Here is a 25,753-nt window from a genome sequence, read left to right as displayed (position 1 = left end):
TGTGCAAGAGAATTTGTCACATCAATAGCAACCAAAATACTCAGAAGCTGTAATATGGTTTAAATGAGCAGTTACCACATCAATATAAAGAGCATTTTCAGTGTCAAGCAATGGGAACCTTTTTGAAAACTGGCATTTTTTCTTTTCTTTTCTTTTCTTTTTTTTTTTAAAAAAGAATGACAACCATTTTACATGGATTTTTTTTAAAAGCAAGAAAATTTGTCAAAATAGTTGGGGGGATAAGCCATAGTAAAATAAGCAGCAAGAACACAACTGAAATATGTGCCTACAAAATACCTACAAAATACAATCAGACACATATGAATTCACATGCACAGAATTAAGCATGTACAATGTAATCTAAGGCAATGTATCCATTTTTAGTAGATTAATTGTATTTTACAGATAGCAAATTAAAAGCTTGTGTGTTAATAAAGAAGAAACTATAATACTATAAATACCATGTTCAGCTTGTATGCTTTGGCCAACTAGTCATCCAAAGGTGACCTCCCAGTTGGCCCTTTTCTGCAGAAGAGTTAATAAAAGCTGTCCAGGGATTTCCTTGGTGTAGTTTTCTCTGCCCCAGTTGAATAGGAACACTCAGATTGCATTTAAAGCAGATCCAAGTATAGTAGAAAGAACATTTCTAATTATTTTTTCCCAAATTGAAAAATGAGTTCCCCAAATAGCCATCACTCTGCTGGGAAGAATAATATATCAACCAGAATTTTGTACCATTTTCTCCAAGTATTCAATATCTGTAAGTGTTGTGGAGGAAATATTCTGCAGGGAAAAAATGTAGTATTTAATTGGAAATTAAACTGTTACCCCTACAGATAATCATTTTTTCTATGCAGAAAACATGCTTTTGCCCAAAAGAAAACACCAATTTTTCTCTGCAGAATAGTTTCCCAGCCACACTTCATGATTGAGTATGAGGAGAATACCACAGAGGAATATCATACTTATATGTCCTCACAGGATGAAAATAATTTACAACCCTATTTCTAGGTAGTACACCTAAAGAGAAAACAAAACCAAATAAATGAAACATTTCACCTCATTCCCAAGCCCCCTTAATAAAACCAATTAAAAGAGTGGACATAAATTCTTGGGCATCATTTTCAACATCATAGCAAAAGTAGATTAAACAGTAGGTGCTTATGTCTTTCGGTTTCCAAGTGACTAATTGATGATAATTTTCCATGGCAAAAGAAAAGCTTCCTGTAGCTCATTAGCTGAATCATACCAGAGAAAAAGCTTCAACTGCTTACCCACCATTATTTCCAACACAAACTTGGTTACTTTGGTTGCTGCTGTGAAGGGCAAAAGAGACATGTAGCAGAACTGAATGAAAATAATTTCAGGAGAAAATTGCCCAGTAGAGCAAGTGACCAGAACTCATGTGAAATCATACCCTCCTACACCCAAACTTTGTTTAATGTTAATGTCACATTTAAAAAAAGATAATCACAAAAAATCTAAGAGAATGTGTGCTCGCACTCCCCCTTACTCCCATCAGTGCCACTTCCAAAGTCAAAGTCACTGTTGCAGCAAATGGCTCTTTGGTATAGTCAGCAGTTTCTCAAACATATTCTTTAAAATCAAAGATATAGCAATGTTAGTTTGGGATGTCAATATTCAATGTGATCTTGTAACACCTTTGAAAATAGTGCTACAAGACCCCGTACTGATATCCTTAGAGAAGGATCTGTAAGTGAGAAAATGTGGAACTAATGAAATTGCCTGTGCTGTAGCCCAGACAATTTCCCCGTTTCCTGATTGCCTTTCCAAGCAAGCTAGTGCTGAAGACCCAGGCATTCAAGGAGCCTGTAGCATTGCTTCTTGAATTGGTTTTGGAGACCAATTCACGTGTTTTTAAATAAGAAAATATACTTTAAAATAACAAATAATGTTGACATGGAACAATAAAAAAGAAATATCAACTTTAAAATGGTAGAAGCACAAAGTTGTGGCAAGGTAGCACATCTGAGGCAACAAAATGTGTCTTGGCCAGTGTAACAGCAAGGCAAAACCTGCACATTCACATGAACAATAAAAAAGAAAGATCAACATTTTCTTTATATTGTCCAAATTCTGGCTTCCCTCTCTCTCTCTTGTTTTTTCTCACTCTCTCTCTTCATGAAGCCAAACATACCAGGAATAAAAACCACACAAAATCAACTAACCCAAAGTTCCTCACACAATCTTTCAAAGTAGACAAGGGCAGAGGCACAGAGGCTGCTTCTTTGAAGTCCTAAAGCTCCGTGCTCTCACTCTATTGCTGCCTCTGGTACTAGAGCTCCCTCTGGTGCTAGTGCTTAACTCAAAATGCTGCTCTTTTATCAAAGCAAAACTCGGAACGAACAACAGCTCTTAACTCAAAACACTCTTAAGTTGGGATGCTCTTCAATAGAGGTTCCACTATAGTTCCTTGATAACCATATGGATTTCTGTACATGAAATGCTGTTATAGAAACAAACACATGATTGTACCACGGAGAGATTAGCCTGGGGGACAGAGGAAAACTACTTGATTTCACATCTTTGTTGGGTTTTGATCATACACTTTTCAGGATTGAAAGCAATGCTTCACCCACTGTTTGGCACAGACCTACACAGCATTGCTTTTGCTGAGATAATTGTCCTGTTGATTTTCTCATTCAGATGCTGCAAGTATAAAATGAAGAGAGCTTGCATGCTGAGGTACATTTTCAAGAAAGTAAAGACAAATTTTCAAAATATCCAGATATATTTAGGATAACTGCTTATTTCATGATGACTAATAGGCAATTACTATGGTAATGCTGCAATACAACATGTGTGAGGTATTGGAATGAGAAATTATAGGTAACTATTCCAGACCCATTTCTATGGTAACAAAAAAGAATTGGCATTAAATAGCAGTTATACTGTGGCTATACCTGGTAATTATAGATTCTTTTTACCCCCAGAAACATAAATAAGCTGAAACATTTATGCATAGATTTAGGATTGTTTATTTTAAGGGGCTCTATAAATAATAATGATATTGTACAGCACATAACATGACAAAAACTTAATTAGGAAAAATGGACCCCATCAGAAGCTTTCTTTTGTCACAAAGAGATGGATACTGCCTTTTCCAACTTGGTATAATTTATAAATCACACATGCATGAAATGATACTAAAGCTTGGGCTTTACTGGAAAAAAAAGAAAAGACACACAATATCTTCCATTCCTAGTTTGCACCTAGATTAGAATATGCCTGGCATTGGGTTAAAATGGGTAGTATGTGATGTACACCGCAATTCTGAGATTGGGCTTGGCCCCATGTAAGCCACTCCGAGTCTCTTTGGGGAGACGGAGGTGGTGTACAAAAATAAAGTTATTATTATTATATGTGTTTGCATTTCTCAGAATTCAACTGGCAGTAGCCATGCTGATGGGGTATTATGTGAGATGTAGTGAAAAAGTTACTTTACTGAGTATTATCATGCCACCTAGGCAGCAATCCTTCACCAATTTACCCAGGAATAAAACTCTACTAACTCAGTGGGACTTCCTTTTGAATAGACATAGATAGGATCATACTGAAATGGAAGCAAGCTTTTGGGTGATGGTGCATTCTTCAGGTTAAAGAAGAATTGGATTTCTAACTTGAGACATTCAACCAGCAGTCTAACCCATTAGGCACAAAAAGATAAGTTAGCATGGTGATGCTGCATTACTGAGATTACAGTGCTTTATCTGTAGTATGACATGATAATGTGAGTCAAACTATCACCGCCACCACCATGTGAAGAATTAATAGAACATTTCTCTGGAATTACCCATGTAGTAGTAAGAGCGATACAAGATTCAACTGCTGAGTGGAAAAGGAGGTATAGCCTAGCTCAAGAATGGGCAAACTTTGGCCCTCCTGTTGTAAGTGGCTGAGAGGGAAAAGGAAAGGGCCTGAGGCCAGGAATTGTGGGATTTGAAGTACAAAACACCTGGAGGGCCGAAGTTTGCCCATGCCTTGCCTAGCTGCTGAATTTTCTTCCTCTGATGGTGAAGATTGTTTTGGACTTCTTAAACTGCTGGTTCTATGATTAAGCAAGTGCTGTAATGTATATGAATCTGTCAAATGGAGAGAAATCATGTCTGTGTCATAAGAAGTGTAACACCAGAAATTGGATTAGGATTTTAGATCTTCTTGCCAGGAATCAGTAGTTGCCCTTGAATCTGTGTATTTATGAATTAAATCTATTCAAAAGGTCAGGGTTAGTCTCAAACTGGGGTGAAAATAGAGAACGGACTTGGTTTGTTGCTATGGTGGTAGCCAAGGTTGGAGAAATTGAAGCCATTGGGCACATGTGGCCAATAGAGCTCTTTTTGTGATGCCTAAGCCATTTGTAATGATTTCCCTCCACGTGGTTCTATTTATTTATTTATTTATTTATTTAGAACATTTGTATCCCATCCTATTCTCTACCTCCAAAGAGGGACTCAGGGTGGCTTCCAACAATATAAAACACCAATAAAATACACAATTACATAAAATGATAATAAATGTACATTTAAAAACAGTTCGCCAAATTTAAAATGTGCTCCAAATCAGTGCAAAAAATGCGGTCCATACAATCTCATCTAAGCCAATAAAAACTGCCTATTCTGTGAACGCTTGATCCCATGGCCAAGTCTTAAGTGTCTAGTGAAAAGTCAGGAGGAAGAGGGCAGATCTACCCTCTTTAGGGAGGGAGTTCCACAGCCGAAGGGCCACCACCAAGAAGGTCCTATCTCTCCCCACCAAACGCGACTGCGGTGGTGGCAGGGCTGAGAGCAGGGCCTCCGCAGATGTTCTTAAAGTCCTTGATGGTTCATAGGGGAGACACATTCGGACAGGTAAAGTGGGCTAGAGCCATGTAGGGCTTTATTGGTCAAAATCAGCATTTTGAATTGTGCTCAGAAGCTAATAGGCAGTCAGTGGAGCTGCTGTAGCAAGGGCGTTGTATGCTCCCTGTACTCCGCTCCCGTAAGTAACCTGTCTGCCAAGCATTGGACTAACTGAAGCGTCCAAGGAGTCTTCAGAGGCAACCCCACATAGAGAGAATTGCAGTAGTCTATTCAGGATGTAACAGGAGTGTGGATCACCGTGGCATTTTTGGTTCTAGACACCAAAAATAACTTCTGGGATATTTCATTTTGAGGAGAAAGGCCAATGTTCCCAAGAGGGCTAAAACATGGATAAAATACTGTAAGAGGCATTTGGGTGCTAAATTGAAAAATATTTTGGAGTTACAGCAAGGGTACACTCCACCAAGCTCCCTAAACCCCAACAGGTTACCTGTCTGTTATAAGCCAACAATATGTTGCCAAATACCTAACTATGGCCTTAGCATGTCTGATGCAGAGCTAGAAATTAACTCATTTAACAAGTTACTTTTGCAACTAGTTACTTTTGGTTTTTTATTGGTAGGTTTTTGTTTTCTTTCTCTCTTGTTGGCAACAACTATAGCTCTATTTCACTACTTTACAATGGAACAGGACATATTATCTTTCTTTTGTGTGCTGACTCAGCCTGGGCAATGGAGGAAAGAGCTGGAAGGGCCACATGGGTGGCCAGCCTCATTCTGCAGCCGAGAGGGATTATTCTATAATGTCTTTTACAGTGCATTTTTCAGTGACTATAAAAGCTAAAATGTCTGAATAGGCCCATTGGGGAAATCGCTGAGCATTTCCATGTATTTTCAAACAGGTACAACAGGTACAAACACTCATTGGTAATGAATAACTCAGTGAGTTAATGGCTGTTTGGGCGATCAGAGCAATGAGCGAAACAACTAGTTGTTTTTGGCAAAGAACATTCAAAGCTCCCTGGTTTTATGTCAAAGGCTCCACTGTTCCCTAAGTTATTCCTTCCCAAAAGGAAAAAAGTGAATGTTCTCTCCAGAATCACAGGCACTAGATTTTACCAATAACAATAAAAAAATATCTATATCTATTCTCTATAACAGAGAAAAGCATTGTAAGAGAGGTGCTTTGTGGCAGTCTGTTTCTACATCAGATGAGTAGAACTAGATTTCCTAACGTGGCTCCCCGTCGTTTCCCCCAACTAATTGGGCACATTGAGAACTTCCTAAGAATAGGTCTAGCAAATGACTGCCTGGAGCATCTTCCTAGCAGGACATTCTCTCATCAGCATTCACTGTCTCCATCGGAGTGCAAAGGAGGAGAAAGCACACTCTCCCAGGAGCATGTGAAGCAGAGATTAAAGGAAGTGCAGAGTGGGGATAAGGGGGAGTGATTCAGAAAGAAAGGAAAGATTCTCAATTCCACTGAAAGTTTTCTCTTTCCAGTCCCTCTTGCACAGTCTTCACCCAAGGACTGTGTTCCTGCCACATAAAAACAAGAAGATTGTGCCTCCTTATTCATAGTACATCCTTAGTTTGCTGCCAGCTGGAAAGATTTTTGAAACAACAGTGACGACAATAATAACAACAACGAGTGGTGATTTCAGGTTTGAATGGTATCCACCAGGGATGCCATTATTCTCCCTTTGTGAGTAACTACACCATACTAGTTTATACTCAAGAGTTTTGAAGAATTATTTACCTGATTTTTTTCATGTTTTTGACCCTGTTGCTCTTTTTTAGTACCTTTGGAAAAGCTAGGGTTACCTCCCTTCCTGGAGGAGAAAAATGTGTATTTTGTGTGTATATGTGCCCTCAAGTTGTCTGTTTACTTATGGTGACCCTGTACATTTCACACAAGTTTCCATTTAATATATTCCTTTGTTGGATCAGAAAAGCACACAAATAAATAATAAATATTTATCCAACAATAAATATTTATCCAACATCTTACTTTCTCTTCAGGCAGGGAGAAGTCAGTGGGTTCTAGAACAGGGGACAAAAAACTATCAATAATTAGCAATGGCTATAAGTTAGGAGATTGAGTGATGGAAACAAAACAAAATTGAAAAGGGCAGTCCAATTGTCCAACTTGGGCCCTTGCAGGCAGAAGTCAGGCCTTCTTTTGAACAAGCATTGTGTCCCTGGATTATACTGACACTTCCTGCTTGGCTCTTTATATCAACAGGAATAGATAAACAACCCAAGGATGTGTCAACTCTTGTTTGTTTAATATGGTATCCAATCGCTCCAGGCCCCTCCTGCCAGATCATTGATACACTCCAGGAGGCCTCCAGAGAGGCCTAATGGCATTGCAATAAGTTTTGATTTTATTTTAAGGCTTTTTGGAGAGAGTTCATAGCTCCACGCCCTCCCAGAAGTTACCGAAAGGACATGCAGACAACAAACAGGCAAAGCCCTGGGGGGGGGGGGGTTAAATCTGCTTTGGAATGGGTTTCTTTAACTCTCTCTGAGGCGGGTTTAAGTGTAGTCTGGAAGCGACCTAGCACTGCTATATCCTAGTTCAGTTATGGCAAATCTTTTAGAGATTGAGTGCCCAAACCAAGGAGGTTGGGCACTTGGGGGGGGGGGTGAGCCCAAGGGTGAGCCTAGGGGTGAGCCCAGGGGGGTTAATGGGTGGACAAGTGAGTTGGTGGGCAAGCAACCAAGCAGGCAAGTGGGGGAGGGCAAGTAAGTGAGTGAACAAGAGTCAGGGTGAGCAAGCAAGGGGGGAGTGGGGAGCAGGCAAATGAGCGAGTGAGGGAGGGCAGGATGGCAAATGGGGATGGGCAAGCAGGGGTGGGCAGGTATAACTAACCATAGGGAAAAGTAGGGAACTTTATTCGATAATAAAAGTCCCAATGATGCTTCACCAAATTATAATGATCACACAGCAGCCTACCAAATTATAACGATGACGCCACTACAGAGTAGCTCACCAAAAATACAGAGGGAGTATGGTTGTTAATAAACCAGCTGTATATTTAAAAGCTAGGAACTGGGAACCACTGGAACTGAGAGACTTAAAATGATTCTTTAAAATGTTTCTGCTGCCATCATATGACTAAAGAACAGGCTGAAGTACTATTGAGAGGTTGCTCTGTGACCCATTCTGTGTCACTATAGTTTTCTTAGAGGATATTAAAAGCTGACTTGAATAACACTTTGACCACAAAGGTATTCACATTGAGGCTGATGTAAGTTGCTAAAAATAACAAGAACTTTTATTGAACAGGCTTTAATAATTCAGGTACAAAAGCTTAATGGTTTCAGTAAAGTTCTGGCATACAAAAGCTTGTGGTTACGTTTGAGTAAAGATCTTAAAAACTTCTGGGTTACAAGTCTTAACGGTTTCAACACAGAAAATTACTTCAGGAAATGAATCTCTGAAAGTAACTCCCACAAAAATCCCCCTTAGGAATCTAGCCAAAACCTGAGTTAGCCTTCCTTAGGGGAAAAAAACAGACTGCTAATGGGGTTCTGCTTAGGCCTCAGCCACACAGTATTCTAGCTATATTTCTCTATAGCTACCCTGAATACTAAACAAAAGACTGTTCCAAAGTTCTTCTTCAAAACCCCAAACTGCTCTCACTAACACCCAACGTCTTCGCTCTACCCTTTCCAAGCTCCAACTCTCAACTGGCAATCTGGGAACTCAAGGCTCAGTTTAAAAGTCACTTTTTTCCTTCAGATCACTTAAGCTCTACCCCCATTCTTCTAACCAATCCTAGCCTTCTAATTTTCCCTCCAAGACTAGAACACACCCCCTTAAGGCAAACCTAACCGAAGATGGCGTCTCCTTGTCTTTTTCTCCAAAATGGATGCCGTGGCTTCACCAGGCCCACTCTCTTAGGCCTAAGCTAGCCTGCCAAGGTAAGGGATTCATTGCAGCAAGCAAGTGAGTGAGAGCAGGATGGTGAGTGGGGGTGGCCAATTGCATGCATGCCATATGTTCACCACCACTGTACTAGTTTCTCAAAAGGGGCATCTAACTCTAATGTATACTGCAATTATGCAAATTCCACATATTTATTGTAATAGTAGTACTTCCATTATGATTCAATATTTATACCAGGAAAGAATACACCATATAACACCATATAGGTGTTAAAAATAACTAGACTTTCAGAAAAAAAGTGATAATTATAATTTAGGAATAAAATGTGTAATACAGAGAGTTAAACTTATTTATTATTTATTTACTATATTTGTATACCGCTCTTCTCAGCCCTTAGGCAACTCAGGGCAGTTTAAACTCATAATGTTCAGAGCTACCCATGCAAAACTGGATCCTGGATTATCATTTTGCTTTTTTTCTTCCATTCAGCATAAACTGGAAAAAATAATTAAGTTCTTACATGTCAAAACATGAAAAAATGTAAATTTTGGCAAATTCAAAATTAAACAAAACAAAAATTTTACCCAGTTGATGTAGTCAAATTCAATAAGAAGATATATTGCCAGACAGAGAGGTTTCCATTGTACCTTACTGCCATATTGATGGCAAAAATGATGAGTTTTTCAGAAAAACTAAAACAGATGACAATTTTTCCACCCTGAATATGAAGAAATTTGCAAATAATTGCAAATGTTTGGAATTGAATTGAAATTCCCAACCTTCTTTACTTCAGAAGGACTTCTCAGCAATCTCTGCAACACTATTGTCTCTGTATACTCAACTAATACACAAAAATAGACAGTCATCCTCCACATTTGTGGTGTTGACATTTGAATACTGGATTATTCACAGTTTTGATTTTAAATGTTCTCTCTAGGATTTTCTAGGTCTTCCAATGCAATCCTATGTTCAATTTCTACTGGAGGTTGACCATTAAATCATGCTGGAACACACAGAAATTTCTAGAGGGGTAGCCTCTCATGTTAAAACAATAGCAAGCAATCTCTTTATTTGTGGTTTTTCACTTTCACAAGGTTTCTGTGTCCCAACCCTAGCAAATGTGCAAAACCTTTCCCTACCAAAAGCTGGGGTGTTATAAAGATCTTTCAGGTTTGACATGTGACATGCCTATACATCATAATTAACAGCACTGTGTTATTTGCCCAATGTGTGTCAATGCCACAACCGATAAGTGGGTAATGAAAAGGTGTAGAATACAATGCAGTAGCTGCTAGCTGCTGATTCACAGACTACAAAGTTTTCCGAGGGAGTTACAGACATTTTTGGCAGATGACTTGTCACTGCATTTCAAGGATGCTTCAGCAGAGATCTGCCAGTATTAAAAAAACATATCCCCATCCATGCCATCGTGGGGTCTCTCATCTCAGGAAGGTGAGAATGACAAATTGGAACTAATCTAAGCTGAAGATAGCACCATTACAGCTGCCTTCCCTGCAGGAACAGATTTCACTCGTTCTGCTACATGGTGACAAGTTTTAGAGCAAGCTCAGGATAAAGGAAAGTTCAGCCCAGGCCCCAGGACATGCAGCTTTTAAATCAAGTATACTGTGTTGTGTTTCCTTGGCCTGTCTATTGCTGCCATAGGTAATGTAATATATCCAGAAGGTGTGAATGCCAAACTGCTGGGGAATAATGTGAATGCTAGAATTTAAAGGGAAGAAAAGAAAAAAACCTCTTTTCTGCCACAGATATTGGCATGCTTTAAGAATTATGGAATAACATTTCAGAGACAGAAACCCACTTATTAGTTAGAATTTCCATAATTACACTGAAATATTTCCATAGTTATATGGAAAAAAATCTTTATTCTGGGAATATTTTTTTCTGTTTTACCCATTCATCTGCTCCAGTCTTGTTCATATGTTTTGTCTCTAAATAAGCCCCATATAGCTCTATTTTTTAATACAATGTGATATATGCTCCATTATCCTGCATGATGTTAATGTAATAAGAGAAGGCAGGCTCCATGGAGTGCTTTAGGGGGGGGGGGGGATTGGGAAATTTCCATTACACTCCCTAATATCTGATATCAGAAACTTGGAGCTAGGCTAAAACCATCTCTCCAATTAGAATTTTTATAATATGATTTTTAAAAAAGATATTCAGATCATTTTAGTCCAAAAAATAAGGGACCTTCAGATTATTGACACTGACAATTACTTTTGCTGTGCCAATAGACATACATACAAGTATTTTCATCATAGATACAGAGGTTTTATCTACAAACACAAGCAAACACAAAAGGAGCTCACACTGAGTTTTTCATCAGAAAACCCTACTGTTTCCCTACCATAAACAAAACAGCCATTGTTTTAGCTGGTTCTGTGCCACCAACAACAAGTTTATAGCTGTGTTATTAAACTCTTGTCTTTCAAATTGTGACATTTTCTATTACTGGGAAATCCCTACAAAATCCCATGGATTTTGTACCCCTTTTAAAACAGACATTTCAGACATCAGTACTCATTATCTTTAGGCCCTTTGACATTACACAATTACTCGTAGCACTGTTATTCCAAACTAACTGTCATGGCTGCATTCTATGGAATACAGGATTTTATTGATTATAGGCAAAGAACTTTCTGGCTGTGAATTCAAAAACCCTGAACTGCAAGTTTCAAGTTTCCAGATAGATAGAAGCATAGCAGTTAAAGCTTTGAATATCTTTTCAATCGGTTTTTAAGGATTTTAACTGTTTGTCTTTTAATACCATTAATATTTAATTCAATTTTAATGTTTGTATAATTTTAGGTTTAAAATTGTATTTCATTTGGTTTTACTGTAAGCTGCTTTGAATCTCTTTTGTAAAGAGAGAAAGTGGGGTATAAATAAACATCATCATCATGCAAAATCATAGCAGTGTATAATTCTGTAATATGAAAGTGCTGTTTATTGCCTTGATAGAATGTGAACCAAACAAAATAGACAATTAATATAAATGAAAAAAGAAAGAATCCTATGATTATTCAATTTTTTGTGTTAAGAAATGTATGCAAATATAACATCGAGATTATTACTGTATATGGCAGACTGAAAAATATAATTAGGATCAAAAGTACAGGGTAGACAGAACCACCATTCTGCTCCTAGTGTAGTAGGATCTGGTTGCCAAGGTAAATAACTAAAGCCCCTTCCACACTGCCCCTATATCCCCAGAGCTGATACCAGATTATCCCAGACTTTTTGTCAGTGGAAACTCATATAATCCAGTTTAAAACAGATAATCTGGGATCAGATCCTGGGATATAGGGCAGTGTAAAGGGGGCCAAAGAAGACACTGTGACAAAAAACACTGAAATCTAGTTTTCAATATAGAAAAATTGTACTTGTTTGCCATTAGGTAATAATATCATTCACAGGAATATAGCAAACTGCCCTATATGAAGAACATTGGCCCTTGTTGTGTGAGACTCCTCATTGTTACTGGTGGTGTTTTTGGATTATTTCCTAGCTGTGCCTAGAGATCTCTAGGATTTTCTGGTTTCCCCCCAATCTTGCTTAGTATCTTAAATCAGGTGTATTCAGTCTGGTCCTGTATAACTGGAGTGGGCACCTGGAGTAGGTCCAGATTGTACTTTAGTACCCTGGAGACCTTTTAGGTCTGCACCAAGACTGTCTATACCAGTGGTTCTCAACCTGTAGATCCCCAGATGTTTTGGCCTTCCTCTTCTAGAAATTCTAATAGCTGGTAAACTGGCTGGAATTACTGGGAGTTGTAGGTCAAAACACCTGGGGACGCATAGGTTGAGAACCACTGGTCTATACTGTAGCCCCTCCCTCAAAAAAAGGTGTTTTCTATGTAAAACTACAAAGGCTTACATTAAAGAGTACAAAAGCAGAGTTATACAGGTGACCTGCACAAATATAATATGGGTAATCAAGGGAGCAAAACAAAGGTTTTTTTACACCTTCCCTCAGCCATTAATCAAATTGAAACTGTAATCAAGAAGTCAGGAGAAAACAAGGACTTGGAAGGCAACTATGAAGGATCCAAATATGATCCTCATATGTAAAGATACATAACCACATACCAAAGTTAGGGTTATCTATGTCATAGATGTTCTGATTTTTATATATGGTTGTGAAAGCTGTACTGTGAAAAAAGCTGGCAGCAAGAAAAACAATTAATTTGAAAGGTGATGCTAAAGAAGACTTCAGTGGGCAAGACAGACTGCCACAAAGGCAAATAGCTGGGCCTAAGAGCAAATTCCCACTGGAAGCCAAGATGACTAAACTGAAGCTGCCATACCTACACTGGATATTCTATGAGACCACATGATTCACTAGAAAATACTATTGGCAAAATGGAAGGCAAAAGGAAAAGTGGAATACCTCAGTACAAGAGGCCACACCTGCCCTAAATCTGCAAGACCTCACCAGGACTGTTGATGATCAAGACTCTTGAGGGGGTTCATTCATAGGGTCGCCATAAAAGAGAGGTGGGCAAAAGTATGCTGAAAGGCCTGGCTTTTCAGAGAATCATGGAATAGTAGAGTTGGAAACTACCATATGTGCCATCTAGTTCAACCCTTTGCCATGCAGAAAAAGCACAATCAAAGCACCCTGAACAACTTGTACTGGGTGTGGGAAGATAGTTGTGCCATACTTTGGGTCCTCTGGGTCATCTTAAGCCCAGAAGAGGACTTTAAAAAATTAAGAAAAACTGAACTCACATTATGTAGTTTTAAAAGATCTCTCCTGGACCTAAAAGGCAGGGGACTCAAAACACAGCAAAATCCCCCAAATCCCCTATCTTAAAGGGTGTCTGAAAACATTTGCTGGAATAAATTGGGAGATGCAGCTGTCTATTTTTTCCCAGGTGGCTAATATCATTCCTTAGCCTTCTATAGCTGACCACCCCTGCTTCAACTAAAAGTTGACTTGATGGCAAATAAAAACACCAATGTGAATGGGGAACTTGCAGCCTATTTAAAAATATGGATTGCTTCTTCTGGAAGTATCCAGGTAATGCAATTCATCTTCATTTTTTTGTCTCAAAAAAAAAAAAAGAAGCAGTATTAGTTCTTCAGGAAACATATGTGGTCACAGGTCTGCATTTTGCTCACCACTGTTTAAAAACTATTCAAAAAGGGATGATTCCAATATTGTTGCAAATAATTACATGCATAATATTCAGGTAGGGTATTGTTCTTGGAAAAATTAACTCACGTCTAGAAAACTCTGTCTTAATTACTCAGTGAATCATCCTGGCACTACAGTTTATTGATGTGTTGGAACTCTGATTTCAAATGGACCAGATAAAAAAACCATTCAGTAAACTTCAACAAATGAAACCCTTGCTGCAAATTATTCAGTATCTATGAAGCATTCACATTATCAAGATTTCAATATCCTTTTTCCATTAATAGGCAGCATTCTGCTTACTATATTCATTTTACATTATTAGTTACATTAGGCATTTTTTGTAAATGATGTGGTGAAATGCAAGCAAATTTAATGCTTTTCCATCCACCTCATTAGCTATCCTTTTAGTTCAGAATGGTTGAATTTCCATCATCTGATGAAAAGGCTAAAATTATAGCATTCTATCAATTCAGCAATTAAGATAGGGAACATAATTTTCCTTCTGTAATACCTAGGCTTCTCAAGGGGGATAGAAAATGACAGGCCAGATGTGTTTGATAGGCACTGAGAACTTTACCTGTAATAATCACTGTCCAGAAAGTCCTAAAGGATGGCAGAAGGCATGCAAGTAAAGGAGGCTGTTTGTCTGGAAGTGCAAATATTATTTTTCAAGCAGTAAAATAACCCTCAAAAGAATGAAGGTTTTCTCAGCAACATTTGAGTATTTTTGAGTCAGGTAAAATAATTAGAGACACAGCTTGTTAAGTTGTTTTTAACTAAACAAATATAATGATAAGTGGAAGCCATCTATATAACTAACTAACCAGAGATAGAAAAATGCTCTGGCTCCCAGACTATCACTGGTCAGTTTTGGATGATGCCAGTGTTTCACTATATTCAATCTTAAAATGAATATACCTAGCTCTGTTGAACAGTGCATCGTTCAACTGCAAACAAAGCATGAGGACACTTCTAAATGAATGTCTGAAAAATTATTTACAACAAATGCTTTCTGCATATTAAAACTGTGTTTGAAGGATTCTGGTCAACCCTTCTCCCTGCACTGTTATACTTCATGATGTGGACGGAATAGGTGTGATTCTTCCATGAAAAAATCTACGGATTTCATTTACATTGTGTATCTCACATATCCAGACTCCACATCACTAACCATTCTGTTCCATGTCTACATTATGCAAGCTGCTGAGGCTTTAAAAAGGTACACAAAAATTAGAAGAAAGTGAATTTTCTTTTCACTGGTTCATGTAACTGCAGTATAAAATTAGTAGGGCTACAGATCTGCTTTTTAAAAGTTTACAATCTGAGCCCCTTAATGATCCAAATGAGTCCCAGGTATAATACCTAGAATCTGGATATAATCCAGCTATTCCATTCATAAGCCAGTCCTACCACAAGCTTCTCACTTTGAAGCAAGCAAGCATACATAAACATATATCACATGCCCATACCTGTAATTGCCAAGATAAACACCATCTGGATTAAGCATAGGAGCAATCTTGAAGACTAAATGATCTCTCAGCATTTTGGCAATTGGATGAGGGCTCACAAGAAAATCAATGATACCTAAAGGGAATAGGGAAGAACATATTAAATGTCACTCATAATCAAACAGAAGATTCCATTGTATTTTATAAAATATATTTAATTGCAGAGTTTACTGTTTATTGAATTTCACCAATGTGAAACAGCAATTTCAATTAGGCAAAGAAAAAAATTCCATAGACTATAACATGCTACCGATGTGGTCTGAGAGCCCAACTAATCCATCTGAAATTTCCTAAATAAGTAATACATTCCTTTCAAACGAAGGCCAAATTTTGTTATTATTTTTGTAAAACAAGGTATTGTGATGGACCCCCCCCCCCCCCCCGCTGACCCCGGTTGGCCTTAGTTCCTATTTGATGTCATGGCCTATGGCTAGTACAATAAACAACTCATCCAATGCACAATTAGATCACACATTAACAACAGAACTATTTGATCATTCATAAATCCCCCAAACCTATTCATTTCTTCCCCTTAGCTTAGCTTTTTCCTATCTATATGCCATCTTTCCCTATCTACTAACTATCAGAGACAAACCCCAGTTTTGCACCTTTCTTCCCTATAACACACCATGAGTCATTATTGGCTAAAACCAGCCAGGGTTGTTCAGTTCCTCTATTCACAGTAACTTGGGGGGGGGGGGGGGCTTAAACGTTAAAAAGTTTATTTTTTAAAAAAACTACCTGAAACCTTAAAAAAGAAAAAGAAAGGGGCAATCAGGTCAAGGAACAGCTATTTGGCTGACTGCATCCCTTTGTATAAACCTGCACGGGCCCTGATATCTTCAGCAGAGGCCCTTATCTTGGTCCCACCTGTATCTCAAGCCCGGTTGGTGGGAATGAGAGAGCGGGCCTACTCAGTGGCTGCCCCTTGACTCTGAACTATCTGCCCAGGGAAGCCAGAATGACCCCATCCTACTGTTCTTCTGGTGGCAGACTAAAACCTTTTTACTCAGAAAGGCTTTTAAAGAAGATCATGGCAGGGGCTGCTGTGAGTTTGAATGTTTTTATGGATTTAATCTGAATTGTTTTAAACACTAATGATATTTAATACTGTTTTAATATTGTATATTTGTATATTTTAAATTGTATTGTAATGTTTTTAATGTTTGTCGCTTAGAGAGAAAATATAGGGCAGGGGTCCATAAACTTTTTAAACAGAGGGCTAGGTCACAGTCTCTCAAACTGTTGGAGGGCTGGATTATAATTTGAAAAAAACATGAATGAATTCCTATGCACACTGCACATGTTTTATTTGTAGTGCAAAAAACACTTTAAAACAATACAATAATTAAAATGAAGAACAATTTTAATAAATATAAGCTTATTAGTATTTCAGTAGGAAGTGTGAGCCTGCTTTTGGCTGATGAGATAGGATTGTTGTTGTTGTATGCTTTCAAGTCATTTCAGACTTAGGTTGACCCTGAGCAAGGGCTGGGTAAATGACCTTGGAGGGCCGCATCCGGGCCCCGGGCCTTAGTTTGAGTACCCCTGATATAGGGTATAAATAAACATTATCATCATCATCAATCTTATGACAAATTTAACTTGATGTGTAACCGTGGATCTTCATGGACTGCAGAAATGGGAAGATGTTTTGGGGATATTATTGACCGTTTTGGGAAAACATCAACCACTAATTTTGACACAAACAACTAAATTGGGTGCAGGTAGCATTTGGATCTTTAAAAAACAGATTTTGAGAGCTGCAAAGGGCCTGCAGTCACATCTTTCCTACTTGTACTGTACATGTTATTGCCATGTTAGGAATGGATAGCTTATTATATGAAAAAATAATAAAATCAGAATGAAAAAGACTTCTGGAATACAAAAGCAAAAAAGAGTTCCTACACTTCTTCCCCAAAATGGATTGGCATGAGCTGATGAGATGCCTTGGAGAACCTTCTTTCTCTCCTTATTTTATATTATAGTCAACATTTGGCGCCAAACTAATATATGCTGTTTGAAAACAAATTAAGAGGTCATTTGGCAGAACTGCAGCACTTGGCAGAGGAAGGCTGTCTGATTTTGTCATAGCAAGTGTATGTGTTTAACACAACATTTTCAAGCTGTTACAATTGTAAAAATATAAATGGAAACTGATTCTCAACTTCTGCCAGGTAAGGTTGCTACAATGGATGTACCATTGTGTAGGAAATATTCATACACCATTTCTATGCTTCCCTTTGTTCTGTATTAAGAACTGAATGTACTTCTATATTTTAACTCCATTTTCCATGTTTTGCTCCAATTTTGTTCTCAAGACAATTTGGCTTTTCTCAGAAAATATAGCAAATTGAAATGCATATGAAGTTGTGCCCTTTCTTAGGTATTTGTGTTTTTGAGGTTACAGCATTATTATATTTAGAGAATCTCAGGTATCCACAGACCTCTTGACTTCTAGATATATTACTTTCCAATATTAGAACAGTGAGTTCCCAGGGGCAACTAAAGGTGCAGCTACATTGTGAAATTAATGCAGTTTGATACCACTTTAACTGCCATAGCTCAATGCTATGGAATCATGGGAGTTGGAGCCCCTTGCTTTTCTCACACAAATAGACCAAAGATCTACCACTGATGCCAAATTTCCTTGAAGCCATGCTTGTAATATATTATCTTTAGAAGTGTGATTCACTGAAATCAATGGGACTTAAGTTAGCCATGAACCCGACCCAATGCATCTCTCTGCTGAAGGCTAACAAATAAAATACTGAAACCTGCAAGGCATTAAACAGATTTTTTTTTTAGAGAGAGAAAGTCATTGTTTTCAAAAATGAAATACAGTTCACACACAAAACTCCCACCACATTGTGATGCCTCAATTGAATCTCATCTTTAAATGTTTACAGGAAAGGCAAAGGCAAATATCAGCTCTAAAGCCAAGATAGGAAAATCTCTATTGATCATCATAACAAAGATGCAAATGAAATCTGCCTTATATATGCGTTCATGTCTTACAATAAAATCATGATGAGGACTCAGCGAATCAATAAAAATACTTCAGAGCTTTTGTTCAGATGGAAATGATGGCCTCCAGATCAATAAGGACCGAAATAAAAATGCACTGGATTTTTAAAAGCCAAGAGGACTTGCTTTTTATGTTCATAAATCAATGCAACTAAAAATTTACATCATCTACATTCAGCAAAAGACATTTCTAATATTTCATTAGACCAAGGTTAAGAATCTGGCAGAAACCAAATCAATTTAATATAATTTACTTGAAGGCAGATACTGGATACAACAGATGCCTTAATTTATTTGTTGGTCCTTGTATTAAAATAACAGTTTGCTGGTAAACAGGAAGGCTAATGATGCCAGTCACCCTGTTAGTGGCTAATAATTGCTTAATTTGTCCACTAATTGACCTATGCAACTCTTGAGGCATTGGACCGTGTTGCAGGGTTGGAAGAAAACAAGACCACTGAAATGTTACCTCTGAGAATGACTTCTGGAAATGGAACTACTTGTTGCAAAATATTTTCTCTTCACAGATGAGCAGATTAATTGGCCGGCCAATTAGTATGTGATTAAAGAAAATAACTGTATTCCCATAGATTTGTTTGGATTTTGGAACCATTACTATGCTCTGGATCAAATGAGGTGATCCAATTTTAATCAGCTAAATCAAACATGAAATATAAATAACTTCTGTTAAGGCACTGAGAAATAAAAAGAATGCTTCCAAAAGTGCCTCAAAACCATTATTTAGTTCTGGATGTGGACACACTAGTAAAAGGTTAGCCTTGTCATGTAGCAGGTTGGAGCAACATATCTCCAGGGAAGGAACAATAAGTGGAGGAATAAATGAAGAAGTAGATGTGTAAACAACAAAAGGTCGGCAATTTGATCCAGTGTCAGGCAGCAAAGTGTCTCAGGGTGCATCTGCATTGTAAAACTGTTTGACACCACTTTAACTGTAATGGATCAATATTCTGGAATCATGAGAGTTGTAGTTTTTTGAGGCACCAGCAGTCTCTGACAGAGAAGGATCAAGACCTCATAAAACTACAATTTCCATAATTCCGTAGCATTGAACCTTAGCAGTTGAAGCAATGTCAAACTGTGTTAACTCTTCTGTGTAGCAATACCCACAGGAAAAGCACTGCACTGATACGTACAACAACCTTGCACTAACTTTTTTGAAAATACTACTTAGGTATAGCCACATATTCCTATCTGGACACAGATGTCCTTTCTCCAGCTTTCATATCTAAAGGTATTAAGTCAACACTCTGATTTTCAGATTACATTTTATCTTGCTCTTAATTTTTTTCCTGAATTGTTTTATAGTTTTGAATTTACTTTGGGGGCTTTTTCAGATTTTTAAAAAAGTGATTCAGAAATAATGTATTGTATTAAAACCTAAATGTATATATTATTGTATCAATACATAATGGGATTAAATGAAAAGGTACATATGTGCAAATGATCTTTGTGCACAGTTCAGAGCTAATATACTATCAACTGAACACCAAGACTTCTTGCTTTGGTAGATTTTAGACAAATTTTAAATGAAACTAATGGAAGTTAAGAAAACAGTTCTCCATTAGATTGCATATATTGACTATATTGTCAATCTTTTTCTTCAGACTATTTGGGTTCTTTAAAGAAGATTAATTAGTTTTACTGGTTTAAAAATATTTTTACAAATTATCAATTTATTAACTGTGTTTAGAGTATTTTTACCAATTGGGCATTGCCAAAGGGACCCAGAAAAGTTGAGAGGAGACAGGTGAATTGCTTGAATGAATAGATAGAAAGATATCCTTAATTCCTAGACTGGTTTATAAGAATTAAAAGAAATGTCAATCATTAAATATTCAGCGTTGCAGATTCCTTTTGAGGACAGTATGAATCAATACTACTTTGAAAAGGTATACCTCTATCATGACTATCTGAAGGATCAAAGGCTTTTATACTGAAGCCAGTCTTAAGCACATTTTTCTACAGAATACATATTTTTCCTACAAATAAATATCGGCTGTCCACTGAAATTACTCATCAGAGCACTTTCCTGAAGTATTTGTGATACTCATTCTAAACAAATGTTGATAAATGAGCCATGTTGGGTTGTATAATAGATATCGACAAGATCAAGCATTATGCTGTCATAGGAATTTGCTTTAGAAAGGATGATTACCTAAAATAATCCATAGTGGATGTCACTGTGAATGCTGAAATGGTTTACCTCTTGAGCATGTTTGTGGGTGAGAGATGCACACTATCAATTCTCTTTTTAAAAAGTAGAATTATAAATACAGAGGACAGGTAAGAACTTTTAGAAGAATTTGGGAAGCTGAAAATCAGTTCTCATATTTACATAGTTAACAACACCGTTTTATATAGGATTACACAAGTCACACTGAATTAAATATAATTACTTTAGATAAGCAATAAGCATGCTTATGATTGTAGATGAAGTATCAAAAATGCAATTTTATTTATCAAAGAAAATATTGTTGTTTAATATCGTAGGAAGCTACATTGACTACTCCTTTCACACAGGGGGGTCTGCCTGGTGTGCAAAAGTACTGTATCTATTTTCAGATTGCATGCTCCTTGGGTAAAACCCTACCATTCTCTGTTAATTGAACATATGATGATGATAACAATAATAATGTATACTAATGAAGAAAATACTATTCAGTGTTAATCAATTTTCCAAAAAGCAATGAGATAGGTGATCATTCAGGGAAAGGAAACAAGAGTCTTAGATGCAGGTGAAAAACAGCTGATCCATCTATCATGTACATATTTAGGTCTATTTTGCTTTTGAACTCTGGCGCTGGAGGAAAATTCTGAGAGGGCCTTGGACCACAAGAAGATCAAACCAGTCCATACTCCAGGAAATAAGGCCCTGCTGCTCACTGGAGGGAAAGATATTAGAGGCAAAGATGAAGTACTTTGGCCACATAATGGGAAGACAGGAAAGCTTGGAGAAGATAATGATGCTGTGGAGGGCAAAAGGAGGAGGGGCAGACCAAGGGCAAGGTGGATGGATGTTATCCTTGAAGTGACGGGCCTGACCTTGAAGGGGTGGCAATAGCCGACAGAGAGCTCTGGTGTGGGCTGGCCCATGAGGTCATGAAGAGTTGGAAACAACTGAACAAATAAACAACAACAAACTTTGATTCTGGAGTATCACGTTCAAGCAAGCCAAGTAATTAGAAAGCCAACATAGTAGAAACATAGTAAGGGGTATCTCTACCTATAGATATCATGTTCATTTAAGGCTAAAATATCCTAACTGGGGCTGCAACAACTTCCTTCACCTTATTAAAAATCGGTAGTCCTTAACTGTTATTTTGTTGAAGATCATAATATTGTCATGCTACCACTGCACCTCCTGTGATGTGTCAAGGCAGAAATCCTTACAAGAAGTATATAATAAGGTGAGAGGAGAACATGTCATACATTACTATTGAACAAGCTCCTATTAAGGTGGTTTTGCCCTTTGGCATAGTTCCATTTGAAGCCACTCCTTATGCATATATTTGAACTATTCTGTGAATTGTATCACAGAGGATTTTATTGCACGAACCCGCTATTCCACTATAGTTGTATCATTGATAGCAGATAAATACCACATTGAGTACCCTAGATATTGTACTTCTCATAGTGTAGTTGTGTCAATTTGTCAATTTGTTCTGCAATTATATTTCTGCATATCCTTCTAACCCTGCCTTCCTGCACTAGTATTTCATTTTTTAAACAGTGTGAAATGACACAACTCTAGCATTTTAAAACAAAAAGAAATATAAACATAAGATATAAAACAAAACAAAAATAATCCACTTGGAAAGAAGCAATGGGTGAGGGGAAAGGAGGAGGATCCAAGCCTCCGACTTCACTTTACTGCCAGCATGCCAGCACAGAAGTGGAAGGGACCCATTGCACTAAAGTAGGTGATGAGGGTGTCATGACGCTAGTAGCTATTGATGAAATTAGAACAATGGTGTCAAACTTGTGGCCCTCCAGGTGTTTTGGACTTCACTCTCAGAATTCCTGGCACAAGTTGACTAGGACTTTTGGGAATAACAGAAAGGATTAGGGCAGAAGCTCATAGCCAGCATGGTGTAATAGTTTGAATGCTGGACTACGACTGTAGCACTCACCCGTGGGAACCTACTGGGTGACCTTGGGCAAGTAACACTCTGACGGTTTCACATGAAGGTAAAAGCACCCCCCTCCCTTTGAATAATTGATAGGGTTTTGCCAAGATAACTTCATAATAGGGTTGCCACACATCATAAACCATTTGAAGGCACAGACATATATACTTATATATCTAGCTATATATGTGTCCTATCCTATATCCAGTTATTCTTCCAAGGATATCGATGTGGTACATACATTTCTTCCCCCTTTCTGTTTTTGAAGTAGGTTAGACGAAAAGATGCCCCCCCCCCCCCACACACACACACAAACACACACTGTTCTCTACTTTGAGTGACTCAGAATGAACGAGGGGCTCCTCTTGCCATTTAGGGGAACAGACATGCCATTTTTCTTCAATCCATGAACCACCACTACTTTCTATACAACTAATTAGACTACAATGGGACTTGGGAGCAAGAGTCTGTGTACATTGTACTCAGTTATGGGCACTGACTAGAATAATAGACTCCAGATGGTTACTTTATGTTTTCTAAGTAGAAGCTAATGAAAGCAGATGATTGCATGATAGCTAGTGATCTCTCTTCGGTGTTTTTAAGAACTTTCAGGCCTTAAGTAAACGGATAGTCCTCACATTGAAGAGAAGTGGCAGATGTGCATCTAAACAAAACACAAGTACTTTGGGGGAAAGATGCAAAAATAAGAAATAGAGCATGATTTGTCATCTTTGGGATGTAATGCATCTCAAAAGACATGACGTGAGACAGTAAGTCTACTATTCTGCAGGAAAGCCTGGTGTTGCGTCCACGTTTGCCTTGATTTAATATTGCATAGAAAACTATTATGATGAAAATACTGTAATAATGGAGTCCTTGAGTTTCCAATGAATTGGGGAAGGATATCTTCTTACCTGTTTTCAAGGCAATTTTGACATATGTTGACCCTATCATGGATATTTCTTAACAAACCAGAAACCGAACAGCAACAGCCCTGGAAATGTACATGTTTAGCATTCAATAAAAGCATTATTATTATTATTATTATTATTATTATTATTATTATTTACTGTATTTATATACCACTTTTCTCACCCCTGGGGAGACCCAAAGCAGTTTACAACAAATAATGGCAAAATTCAATGGCTTACATACATTGAAAAGGGTGGGATATAAATGTAATAAATAAATAAATACTGTGTCACTTTACTAGTCAAAAGCTTGGTCCCATAACTATTTCTTTGTTCTCTTTCTAAAGGCCAGGGGGGAAGGCATTGATCTAATCTCACTGGGGAGAGAGTTCCAGAGTCAAGGAGTCACCACTGAGAAGGCCCTGTCTGTCATCCCCACCAACCGCACTTGCGAAGCTGGTGGGACTGAGAACAGGGCCTCCCCAGAAGATCTCAAACCCCTTGATGGTTCATAGAGGGAGATACGATTGAACAGGTAAGCTGGGCCAGAACTGTTTAGGGCTTTATAGGCTAAAGCCAGCACTTTGAATTGTGCTTGGTAGCAGACTGGCAGCCAGTAGAGCTGACATAACAGGGGGGTTGTGTGCTCCCTGTACCCTGCTCCAGTGAGGAATCTGGCTGCCACCCATTGGACTATTTGAAGCTTCCAAACAGTCTTCAAAGGCAAACCCATGTAAAGCTCATTGCAGTAATATTTTCAAGATGTATCAAGAACATGGATCACTGCGGCCAATTCCAGCTTCTCAAGGTACAGGCATAACTAGCACACAAGCTTTAGTTGTGCAAAAGCTCCTCTGGCCATTGCTGAAACCTGGGGTTCCAGGCTCAGCAATTATTATTATTATTATTATTATTATTATTATTATTATTACTTTATTTGTACCCCGCTAGCATCTCCCGAAGGATTCGATGCGGCTTACACAGGCCGAAGCCCCAAAACACAATACAACAATACAATACCTAAAACAAATTAAAAACAGTTAAGCAGAAAAACAATAACAGTAACAATACAACAAGACAATATTAAAACTGGGCCGGCCAGAGTAGGGGTACAGGATTAAAAGTGCTGATGTGGCGGGAGGAATGTAGGATTATAAAGTAAGTGCAGTGTTCAGTGTGCAATGATCTTGGTTCTACTAAAGTGCTTCTAGGACTTGGTGCTGGAGGTTCCTAATCTGAAAAGGCACGTCGGAACAGCCAGGTTTTCACATTCTTTCTGAAGACTGCCAATGTAGGGGCCTGTCTAAGATCTTTCGGGAGGGCGTTCCAAAGTCGGGGGGCCATGACTCCATGAGCAATGACTCCAAGTTCACTCCCAAGCTGCGAACCTGCACCTTCAGAGGGAGTGTAACCCCATCTACCACAGGCTGTAACTCTATACCCTGTTTAGCCTTTCAGTGACCAGGAATACCTCTGTTTTGTCTGGATTCTATTTCAAGTTGTTCACCCTCATCCATACTGTCACAGCTGCCAAGCACTGCTTCAGGACCTGAACAGCCTCCTTAGTAACAGATAGAAAGGACTGATAGAGTTGTACGTCATCTGCGTACAAATGACAACAAACTCCAAAACTCCTGATGATCTCTCCCAGTGGCTTCATGTAGATGTTAAACAATATGGGGGGACTACACAGAGCCCTATGGGACCCCACAAGACAATAGCTGTGGGGCCAAACAGGTGTCCCCCAACCACACCTTGAAACAGCTCTCCAGGAATGACTGGAGCCACTGTAAAACAGTACCTCCGAGACCCATTCCTGCGAGGTGTCCCAGAAGGATATCATGATTTACAGTATCGAAGGCCGCTGTGAGGTCCAGGAGAACCAACAGAGACAAACTCCCTCTGTCCAGTTCCCATTGTAGGAAACCAGTTGTGCCTCTAGGGGGAGATGTCGGCAAACCGCACTCACCAGGCACACACATGGTTCCTGCCCCCTGACCATGTAGGGACATCACCCTTGAGGGCAGGAAGGATTACATCACCTATAGCTGACCTCACCTGTATATTACCTCACCCTTGAGAGTTCCACCAATCACTTGACAATTATGTCATCCCCCACTGTTGCTATGCAGACTTTTGCTGAAGAGCACCAAAACCTATATAAGCTTTGCTTGGGGAACAATAAAAAAGTCATCATCATTCACTTCTACACCCTGTCTCCCGCCTGGTCATTATTGCGTCCCGACATCCCATCATAGATCTAATAAGACGACCAAGAC

At 38.4% G+C, this 25,753-nt stretch overlaps 1 protein-coding gene across 1 annotated transcript in view; it reads right to left on the bottom strand.

The window, feature by feature from the left end:
• BEND5 (BEN domain containing 5) overlaps positions 1–25,753 on the bottom strand; it is a 995,828-nt gene that overhangs the window by 203,847 nt on the left and 766,228 nt on the right. The window contains exon 8 of the mRNA XM_067467888.1: positions 15,350–15,464. Within this exon, the coding sequence (XP_067323989.1) occupies positions 15,350–15,464 (115 nt within the window). The remainder of the gene's footprint in view (positions 1–15,349; positions 15,465–25,753) is intronic.

The sequence above is a fragment of the Anolis sagrei genome, chromosome 4 (assembly GCF_037176765.1).
Source record: "Anolis sagrei isolate rAnoSag1 chromosome 4, rAnoSag1.mat, whole genome shotgun sequence".
Classification (NCBI taxonomy): domain Eukaryota; kingdom Metazoa; phylum Chordata; class Lepidosauria; order Squamata; family Dactyloidae; genus Anolis; species Anolis sagrei.
The sequence above is the reverse complement of the archived record's forward strand: the minus strand, read 5'-3'. Positions and strand labels throughout refer to the sequence as shown.